The 12,309-nt window shown below is 45.7% G+C and overlaps 1 protein-coding gene across 1 annotated transcript in view; it reads left to right on the plus strand.

Moving 5' to 3' along the window:
* The window catches only part of lad1 (ladinin), a 112,732-nt gene extending 107,146 nt beyond the window's left edge, over nucleotides 1–5,586 (plus strand). Inside the window, exon 12 of the mRNA XM_055891092.1 lies at nucleotides 5,096–5,586. Within this exon, the coding sequence (XP_055747067.1) occupies nucleotides 5,096–5,197 (102 nt within the window). The 3' untranslated portion in view covers nucleotides 5,198–5,586. The remainder of the gene's footprint in view (nucleotides 1–5,095) is intronic.
* Nucleotides 5,587–12,309: the final 6,723 nt, after the last annotated feature.

A 12,309-nucleotide genomic window follows, 5' to 3' on the forward strand; every position in this document is an offset into this window, starting at 1 on the left:
GGCCCAACACAGCTCCATCCTCTATAGTGTCTACACCTGGCCCAACACAGCTCCATCCTCTATAGTGTCTCCACTTGGCCCAACACAGCTCCATACTCTATAGTGTCTACACTTGGCCCAACACAGCTCCATACTCTATGGTGTCTTCACTTAGCCCAACACAGCTCCATCCTCTATAGTGTCTGCACTTGGCCCAACACAGCTCCATCCTCTATAGTGTCTTCACTTGGCCCAACACAGCTCCATCCTCTATAGTGTCCGCACTTGGCCCAACACAGCTCCATCCACTATAGTGTCTTTACTTGGCCCAACACAGCTCCATACTCTATAGTGTCTTCACTTGGCCCAACACAGTTCCATACTCTATGGTGTCTTCACTTGGCCCAACACAGCTCCATCCTCTATAGTGTCTGCACTTGGCCCAACACAGCTCCATCCTCTATAGTGTCCGCACTTGACCCAACACAGCTCCATCCTCTATAGTGTCTAAACCTGGCCCAACACAGCTCCATCCTCTATAGTGTCTTCACTTGGCCCAACACAGCTCCATACTCTATAGTGTCTAAACTTGGCCCAACACAGCTCCATACTCTATGGTGTCTTCACTTGGCCCAACACAGCTCCAACCTCTATAGTGTCTGCACTTGGCCCAACACAGCTCCATACTCTATGGTGTCTTCACTTGGCCCAACACAGCTCCATACTCTATGGTGTCTTTACTTGGCCCAACACAGCTCCATCCTCTATGGTGTCTTTACTTGGCCCAACACGGCTCCATCCTCTATGGTGTCTGCACCTGGCCCAACACAGCTCCATCCTCTATAGTGTCTGCACTTGGCCCAACACAGCTCCATCCTCTATAGTGTCTGCACCTGGCCCAACACAGCTCCATCCACTATAGTATCTGCACTTGGCGCAACACAGCTCCATACTCTATAGTGTCTGCACCTGGCCCAACACAGCTCCATCCTCTATAGTGTCTGCACCTGGTCCAACACAGCTCCAACCTATATAGTGTCTACACCTGGTCCAACACAGCTCCATCCTCTATAGTGTCTACACCTGGCCCAACACAGCTCCATCCTCTATAGTGTCCTCACTTGGCCCAACACAGCTCCATACTCTATGGTGTCTTTACTTGGCCCAACACAGCTCCATCCTCTATAGTGTCTGCACTTGGCCCAACACAGCTCCATCCTCTATAGTGTCTTCACCTGGCCCAACACAGCTCCATCCTCTATAGTGTCTACACCTGGCCCAACACAGCTCCATACTCTATGGTGTCTGCACTTGGCCCAACACAGCTCCATCCTCTATAGTGTCTACACCTGGCCCAACACAGCTCCATCCTCTATAGTGTCTACACTTGGCCCAACACAGATCCATCCTCTATGGTGTCTTCACCTGGCCCAACACAGCTCCATCCACTGTAGTGTCTGCACTTGGCCCAACACAGCTCCATCCTCTATAGTGTCTTCACTTGGCCCAACACAGCTCCATCCTCTATGGTGTCTTCACTTGGCCCAACACAGCTCCATCCTCTATAGTGTCTACACCTGGCCCAACACAGCTCCATCCTCTATAGTGTCTACACTTGGCCCAACACAGCTCCATCCTCTATGGTGTCTTTACTTGGCCCAACACAGCTCCATCCACTATGGTGTCTTCACCTGGCCCAACACAGCTCCATCCTCTATAGTGTCTGCACCTAGCCCAACACAGCTCCATCCTCTATGGTGTCTTCACTTGGTCCAACACAGCTCCATCCACTTTAGTGTCTGCACTTGGCCCAACACAGCTCCATACTCGATAGTGTCTTCACTTGGCCCAACACAGCTCCATACTCTATAGTGTCTTCACTTGGCCCAACACAGCTCCATCCTCTATGGTGTCTTCACTTGGCCCAACACAGCTCCATACTCTATGGTGTCTTTACTTGGCCCAACACAGCTCCATCCTCTATGGTGTCTTTACTTGGCCCAACACGGCTCCATCCTCTATGGTGTCTGCACCTGGCCCAACACAGTTCCATCCTCTATAGTGTCTTCACTTGGCCCAACACAGCTCCATCCTCTATAGTGTCTGCACCTGGCCCAACACAGCTCCATCCACTATAGTATCTGCACTTGGCGCAACACAGCTCCATACTCTATAGTGTCTTCACTTGGCCCAACACAGCTCCATACTCTATAGTGTCTTCACTTGGCCCAACACAGCTCCATCCTCTATGGTGTCTTCACCTGGCCCAACACAGCTCCATCCACTATAGTATCTGCACTTGGCGCAACACAGCTCCATACTCTATAGTGTCTGCACCTGGCCCAACACAGCTCCATCCTCTATAGTGTCTACACCTGGTCCAACACAGCTCCATCCTCTATAGTGTCTACACCTGGCCCAACACAGCTCCATCCTCTATAGTGTCCTCACTTGGCCCAACACAGCTCCATACTCTATGGTGTCTTTACTTGGCCCAACACAGCTCCATCCTCTATAGTGTCTGCACTTGGCCCAACACAGCTCCATCCTCTATAGTGTCTGCACTTGGCCCAACACAGCTCCATACTCTATGTTGTCTTTACTTGGCCCAACACAGCTCCATACTCTATGGTGTCTGCACTTGGCCCAACACAGCTCCATCCTCTATAGTGTCTACACCTGGCCCAACACAGCTCCATCCTCTATAGTGTCTACACTTGGCCCAACACAGATCCATCCTCTATGGTGTCTTCACCTGGCCCAACACAGCTCCATCCACTGTAGTGTCTGCACTTGGCCCAACACAGCTCCATCCTCTATAGTGTCTTCACTTGGCCCAACACAGCTCCATCCTCTATGGTGTCTTCACTTGGCCCAACACAGCTCCATCCTCTATAGTGTCTACACTTGGCCCAACACAGATCCATCCTCTATGGTGTCTTCACCTGGCCCAACACAGCTCCATCCACTGTAGTGTCTGCACTTGGCCCAACACAGCTCCATCCTCTATAGTGTCTTCACTTGGCCCAACACAGCTCCATCCTCTATGGTATCTTCACTTGGCCCAACACAGCTCCATCCTCTATAGTGTCTACACCTGGCCCAACACAGCTCCATCCTCTATAGTGTCTACACTTGGCCCAACACAGCTCCATCCTCTATGGTGTCTTTACTTGGCCCAACACAGCTCCATCCACTATGGTGTCTTCACCTGGCCCAACACAGCTCCATCCTCTATAGTGTCTGCACCTAGCCCAACACAGCTCCATCCTCTATGGTGTCTTCACTTGGTCCAACACAGCTCCATCCACTATAGTGTCTGCACTTGGCCCAACACAGCTCCATACTCGATAGTGTCTTCACTTGGCCCAACACAGCTCCATACTCTATAGTGTCTTCACTTGGCCCAACACAGCTCCATCCTCTATGGTGTCTTCACTTGGCCCAACACAGCTCCATACTCTATGGTGTCTTTACTTGGCCCAACACAGCTCCATCCTCTATGGTGTCTTTACTTGGCCCAACACGGCTCCATCCTCTATGGTGTCTGCACCTGGCCCAACACAGTTCCATCCTCTATAGTGTCTTCACTTGGCCCAACACAGCTCCATCCTCTATAGTGTCTGCACCTGGCCCAACACAGCTCCATCCACTATAGTATCTGCACTTGGCGCAACACAGCTCCATACTCTATAGTGTCTTCACTTGGCCCAACACAGCTCCATACTCTATAGTGTCTTCACTTGGCCCAACACAGCTCCATCCTCTATGGTGTCTTCACTTGGCCCAACACAGCTCCATACTCTATGGTGTCTTTACTTGGCCCAACACAGCTCCATCCTCTATGGTGTCTTTACTTGGCCCAACACGGCTCCATCCTCTATGGTGTCTGCACCTGGCCCAACACAGCTCCATCCTCTATAGTGTCTTCACTTGGCCCAACACAGCTCCATCCTCTATAGTGTCTGCACCTGGCCCAACACAGCTCCATCCACTATAGTATCTGCACTTGGCGCAACACAGCTCCATACTCTATAGTGTCTTCACCTGGCCCAACACAGCTCCATACTCTATAGTGTCTGCACCTGGTCCAACACAGCTCCAACCTATATAGTGTCTACACCTGGTCCAACACAGCTCCATCCTCTATAGTGTCTACACCTGGCCCAACACAGCTCCATCCTCTATAGTGTCCTCACTTGGCCCAACACAGCTCCATACTCTATGGTGTCTTTACTTGGCCCAACACAGCTCCATCCTCTATAGTGTCTTCACTTGGCCCAACACAGCTCCATCCTCTATAGTGTCTGCACTTGGCCCAACACAGCTCCATACTCTATGTTGTCTTTACTTGGCCCAACACAGCTCCATACTCTATGGTGTCTGCACTTGGCCCAACACAGCTCCATCCTCTATAGTGTCTACACCTGGCCCAACACAGCTCCATCCTCTATAGTGTCTACACTTGGCCCAACACAGATCCATCCTCTATGGTGTCTTCACCTGGCCCAACACAGCTCCATCCACTGTAGTGTCTGCACTTGGCCCAACACAGCTCCATCCTCTATAGTGTCTTCACTTGGCCCAACACAGCTCCATCCTCTATGGTGTCTTCACTTGGCCCAACACAGCTCCATCCTCTATAGTGTCTACACCTGGCCCAACACAGCTCCATCCTCTATAGTGTCTACACTTGGCCCAACACAGCTCCATCCTCTATGGTGTCTTTACTTGGCCCAACACAGCTCCATCCACTATGGTGTCTTCACCTGGCCCAACACAGCTCCATCCTCTATAGTGTCTGCACCTAGCCCAACACAGCTCCATCCTCTATGGTGTCTTCACTTGGTCCAACACAGCTCCATCCACTATAGTGTCTGCACTTGGCCCAACACAGCTCCATACTCGATAGTGTCTGCACTTGGCCCAACACAGCTCCATACTCTATAGTGTCTTCACCTGGCCCAACACAGCTCCATCCTCTATAGTGTCTGCACCTGGCCCAACACAGCTCCATACTCTATAGTGTCTGCACTTGGCCCAACACAGCTCCATCCTCTATGGTGAATGTGTGCTGAGTGGACAGAATCACGATCGCTCTCTTCTCTCTCTCTAGGATCTGCATCATGTTGATATCCCCAGTAAGCGGAGTGCGTTTGAGAGTGCCGGGGAGGACAGCTCTCCTAACCCAAACCCCCACACCAAGGTCGATAAGTGAAGAAGGACTCAATGTTAACCTTAGTTTTACAGTTCAAAAGTGCATACAGACTGAGGTAGGGAGAAAGAAAGATGTGGAGGAGGGGAGGAATAGAGGAAAGGAGAGGTTAGCGGCAGGTGATTATTTGAACACTTTTAAAGGTAACTTACTCTAACCTGATTTAGGGAATTTTGGGATTGTAATTGTAATAAGGTGAATCTTTCTGTACTGCCTAAAATGACTCTACTAGCTATGCCAATGCTTTCTTAACCTTAATCTGTTTCAAACCTAACCCTAATCCTACCATATTAAATCCCATAACCCCTGACCCCTAACCCTAACCCCTAAACATAACTCCTAAGAATGTGTCTAACCTTTAACCCTAAATAAAACATTTTATATCAACACTTTATATCCTCCTGGTCTTTATATTTATGTATTTATTTAACCTTTATTTAACTAGGCAAGTCAGTAAAGAAAACATTTGTATTTACAATGATGGCCTACCAAAAAGGCTAATGGCCTCCTGCGTGGGCGGGTGATTAAAATAAATTAAATAAAAATATAGGAAATAACACACATCGCAACAAGAGAGACACCACATCACTACATAGAGAGAGACGACACATCACTACATAAAGAGAGACAACACATCACTACATAAAGAGAGACACCACATCACTACATAGAGACAACACATCACTACATAAAGAGAGACACCACATCACTACATAAAGAGAGACACCACATCACTACATAAAGAGAGACGACACATCACTACATAAAGAGAGACAACACATCACTACATAAAGAGAGACACCACATCACTACATAGAGACAACACATCACTACATAAAGAGAGACACCACATCACTACATAGAGACAACACATCACTACATAAAGAGAGACACCACATCACTACATAAAGAGAGACAACACATCACTACATAAAGAGAGACACCACATCACTACATAAAGAGAGACAACACATCACTACATAAAGAGAGACACATCACTACATAAAGAGAGACACCACATCACTACATAAAGAGAGACAACACATCACTACATAAAGAGAGACAACACATCACTACATAAAGAGAGACACCACATCACTACATAAAGAGAGACACCACATCACTACATAAAGAGAGACACCACATCACTACATAAAGAGAGACGACACATCACTACATAAAGAGAGACAACACATCACTACATAAAGAGATACAACACATCACTACATAAAGAGAGACGACACATCACTACATAAAGAGAGACACCACATCACTACATAAAGAGAGACACCACATCACTACATAAAGAGAGACACCACATCACTACATAAAGAGAGACGACACATCACTACATAAAGAGAGACAACACATCACTACATAAAGAGAGACACCACATCACTACATAAAGAGAGACAACACATCACTACATAAAGAGAGACACCACATCACTACATAAAGAGAGACATCACAACATAAAGAGAGACAACACATCACTACATAAAGAGAGACACCACATCACTACATAAAGAGAGACACATCACTACATAAAGAGAGACGACACATCACTACATAAAGAGAGACAACACATCACTACATAAAGAGAGACACATCACTACATAGAGAGAGACGACACATCACTACATAAAGAGAGACAACACATCACTACATAAAGAGAGACACCACATCACTACATAAAGAGAGACAACACATCACTACATAAAGAGAGACACCACATCACTACATAAAGAGAGACAACACATCACTACATAAAGAGAGACACATCACTACATAAAGAGAGACGACACATCACTACATAAAGAGAGACAACACATCACTACATAAAGAGAGACACATCACTACATAGAGAGAGACGACACATCACTACATAAAGAGAGACAACACATCACTACATAAAGAGAGACACATCACTACATAAAGAGAGACGACACATCACTACATAAAGAGAGACGACACATCACAACATAGAGAGAGACACATCACTACATAAAGAGAGACAACACATCACAACTTAAAGAGAGACGACACATCACAACATAGAGAGAGACACATCACTACATAAAGAGAGACGACACATCACAACATAAAGAGAGACGACACATCACAACATAAAGAGAGACGACACATCACAACATAGAGAGAGACACATCACTACATAAAGAGAGACGACACATCACAACATAGAGAGAGACACATCACTACATAAAGAGAGACACATCACTACATAAAGAGAGACGACACATCACAACATAGAGACAACACATCACTACATAAAGAGAGACAACACATCACTACATAAAGAGAGACGACACATCACAACATAGAGACGACACATCACTACATAAAGAGAGACAACACATCACTACATAAAGAGAGACACACCACTACATAAAGAGAGACGACACATCACAACATAAAGAGAGACACCACATCACTACATAAAGAGAGACAACACATCACTACATAAAGAGAGACGACACATCACTACATAAAGAGAGACAACACAACACTACATAAAGAGAGACACCACATCACTACATAAAGAGAGACAACACAACACTACATAAAGAGAGACGACACATCACAACATAGAGACAACACATCACTACATAGAGACACCACATCACTACATAGAGAGAGACAACACATCACTACATAAAGAGAGACGACACATCACAACATAAAGAGAGACAACACATCACTACATAAAGAGAGACGACACATCACTACATAAAGAGAGACAACACATCACTACATAAAGAGAGACGACACATCACAACATAAAGAGAGACACCACATCACTACATAAAGAGAGACAACACATCACTACATAAAGAGAGACACCACATCACTACATAAAGAGAGACAACACATCACTACATAGAGAGAGACACATCACTACATAAAGAGAGACAACACATCACAACTTAAAGAGAGACGACACATCACAACATAGAGAGAGACACATCACTACATAAAGAGAGACGACACATCACAACATAAAGAGAGACGACACATCACAACATAAAGAGAGACGACACATCACAACATAGAGAGAGACACATCACTACATAAAGAGAGACGACACATCACAACATAGAGAGAGACACATCACTACATAAAGAGAGACACATCACTACATAAAGAGAGACGACACATCACAACATAGAGACAACACATCACTACATAAAGAGAGACAACACATCACTACATAAAGAGAGACGACACATCACAACATAGAGACGACACATCACTACATAAAGAGAGACAACACATCACTACATAAAGAGAGACACACCACTACATAAAGAGAGACGACACATCACAACATAAAGAGAGACACCACATCACTACATAAAGAGAGACAACACATCACTACATAAAGAGAGACGACACATCACAACATAAAGAGAGACAACACAACACTACATAAAGAGAGACACCACATCACTACATAAAGAGAGACAACACAACACTACATAAAGAGAGACGACACATCACAACATAGAGACAACACATCACTACATAGAGACACCACATCACTACATAGAGAGAGACAACACATCACTACATAAAGAGAGACGACACATCACAACATAAAGAGAGACAACACATCACTACATAAAGAGAGACGACACATCACAACATAAAGAGAGACAACACATCACTACATAAAGAGAGACGACACATCACTACATAAAGAGAGACAACACATCACTACATAAAGAGAGACGACACATCACAACATAAAGAGAGACAACACATCACAACATAAAGAGAGACACCACATCACTACATAAAGAGAGACAACACATCACTACATAAAGAGAGACACCACATCACTACATAAAGAGAGACAACACATCACTACATAGAGAGACGACACATCACTACATAAAGAGAGACGACACATCACTACATAAAGAGAGACACCACATCACTACATAAAGAGAGACAACACATCACTACATAAGGAGAGACACATCACTACATAGAGAGACGACACATCACTACATAAAGAGAGACACATCACAACATAAAGAGAGACAACACATCACTACATAAAGAGAGACGACACATCACTACATAAAGAGAGACAACACATCACAACATAAAGAGAGACACCACATCACTACATAAAGAGAGACAACACATCACTACATAAAGAGAGACGACACATCACTACATAAAGAGAGACAACACATCACTACATAGAGAGACGACACATCACTACATAAAGAGAGACACCACATCACTACATAAAGAGAGACAACACATCACTACATAAAGAGAGACACCACATCACTACATAAAGAGAGACAACACATCACTACATAAAGAGAGACACCACATCACTACATAAAGAGAGACAACACATCACTACATAAAGAGAGACACCACATCACTACATAGAGAGAGACGACACATCACTACATAAAGAGAGACGACACATCACTACATAGAGAGAGACAACACAACACTACATAAAGAGAGACACCACATCACTACATAAAGAGAGACACCACATCACTACATAAAGAGAGACGACACATCACTACATAAAGAGAGACAACACATCACTACATAAAGAGAGAGACAACACAACACTACATAAAGAGAGACAACACATCACTACATAGAGAGAGACGACACAACACTACATAAAGAGAGACACCACATCACTACATAAAGAGAGACAACACATCACTACATAAAGAGAGACAACACATCACTACATAAAGAGAGAGACAACACAACACTACATAAAGAGAGACGACACATCACTACATAAAGAGAGATGACACATCACTACATAAAGAGAGAGACAACACAACACTACATAAAGAGAGACAACACAACACTACATAAAGAGAGACACCACAACACTACATAAAGAGAGACGACACATCACAACATAGAGACGACACATCACAACATAGAGACAACACATCACAACATAGAGACAACACATCACAACATAGAGACACCACATCACTACATAGAGACACCACATCACTACATAGAGAGAGACGGCACATCACTACATAAAGACAACTTCCGGCGCCGAAAAGAGATGGCCGCCTCGCTTCGCGTTCCTTGGAAAACATGCAGTATTTTGTTTTTTTATGTGTTATTTCTTACATCGGTACCCCAGGTAATCTTAGGTTTCATTACATACAGTCGGGAGGAACTACTGAATATACGATTAACGTCAACTCATCATCGTTCCTACCAGGAATATGACTTTCCCGAAACGGATCCAGTGTTTTGCCTTCCACCCAATACAATGGATCTGATCCCAGCCGGCGACCCTGTGCGACGCCGTAAAAGGGGCAAACGAGGCGGTCTCGTGGTCAGGCTTCGGAGACGGGCACATCGCGCTCCACTCCCTAGCATACTACTCGCCAATGTCCAGTCTCTTGACAATAAGGTTGATGAAATCCGAGCACGGGTAGCATTCCAGAGAGACATCAGGGATTGCAACGTGCTCTGCTTCACGGAAACATGGCTAACTCAAGAGACGCTAACGGAGTCGGTGCAGCCAGCTGGTTTCTTCATGCATCGCGCCGACAGAAACAAACATCTTTCTGGTAAGAAGAGGGGCGGGGGGGTATGCCTTATGATTAACGAGACGTGGTGTGATCATCATAACAACACACAGGAACTCAAGTCATTCTGTTCACCTGATCTAGAACTCCTCACAATCAAATGTCGACCGCATTATCTACCAAGGGAATTCTCTTCAATCATAATCACAGCCGTATATATTCCCCCCCAAGCAGACACATCGATGGCCCTGAACGAACTTTATCTGACTCTTTGTAAACTGGAAACCACACACCCTGAGGCTGCATTCATCGTAGCTGGGGATTTTAACAAGGCTAATCTAAAAACAAAACTCCCTAAATTCTATCAGCATATCGATTGTGCTACCAGGGCTGGAAAAACCCTAGATCATTGTTATACTAATTTCCGCGACGCATATAAGGCCCTCCCCCGCCCCCCTTTCGGAAAAGCTGACCACGACTCCATTTTGTTGATTCCAGCCTACAAACAGAAACTAAAACAACAAGCTCCCGCGCTCAGGTCTGTTCAACGCTGGTCCGACCAATCTGAATCCACGCTTCAAGACTGCTTCGATCACGCGGATTGGAATATGTTCCGCATTGCGTCCAACAACAATATTGACGAATATGCTGATTCGGTGAGCGAGTTCATTAGGAAGTGCATTGACGATGTCGTACCCACAGCAACGATTAAAACATTCCCAAACCAGAAACCGTGGATTGACGGCAGCATTCGCGTGAAACTGAAAGCGCGAACCACTGCTTTTAACCAGGGCAAGGTGACCGGAAGCATGACCGAATACAAACAGTGTAGCTATTCTCTCCGCAAGGCAATCAAACAGGCTAAGTCCCAGTACAGAGACAAAATCGAGTCGCAAATCAACAGCTCAGACACAAGAGGTATGTGGCAGGGTCTACAGTCAATCACGGATTACAAAAAGAAAACCAGCCCCGTCGCGGACCAGGATGTCTTGCTCCCAGACAGGCTAAACAACTTTTTTGCCCGCTTTGAGGACAATACAGTGCCACTGACACGGCCCCCTACCAAAACCTGCGGGCTCTCCTTCACTGCAGCCGAGGTGAGTAAAACATTTAAACGTGTTAACCCTCGCAAGGCTGCAGGCCCAGACGGCATTCCCAGCCGCGTCCTCAGAGCATGCGCAGACCAGCTGGCTGGTGTGTTTACGGACATATTCAATCAATCCTTATCCCAGTCTGCTGTTCCCACATGCTTCAAGAGGGCCACCATTGTTCCTGTTCCCAAGAAAGCTAAGGTAACTGAGCTAAACGACTACCGCCCCGTAGCACTCACTTCCGTCATCATGAAGTGCTTTGAGAGACTAGTCAAGGACCATATCACCTCCACCCTACCGGACACCCTAGACCCACTCCAATTTGCTTACCGACCCAATAGGTCCACAGACGACGCAATCGCAACCACACTGCACACTGCCCTAACCCATCTGGACAAGAGGAATACCCATGTGAGAATGCTGTTCATCGATTACAGCTCAGCATTTAACACCATAG

This window comes from Salvelinus fontinalis, chromosome 31, assembly GCF_029448725.1.
Source record: "Salvelinus fontinalis isolate EN_2023a chromosome 31, ASM2944872v1, whole genome shotgun sequence".
Classification (NCBI taxonomy): Eukaryota; Metazoa; Chordata; class Actinopteri; order Salmoniformes; family Salmonidae; genus Salvelinus; species Salvelinus fontinalis.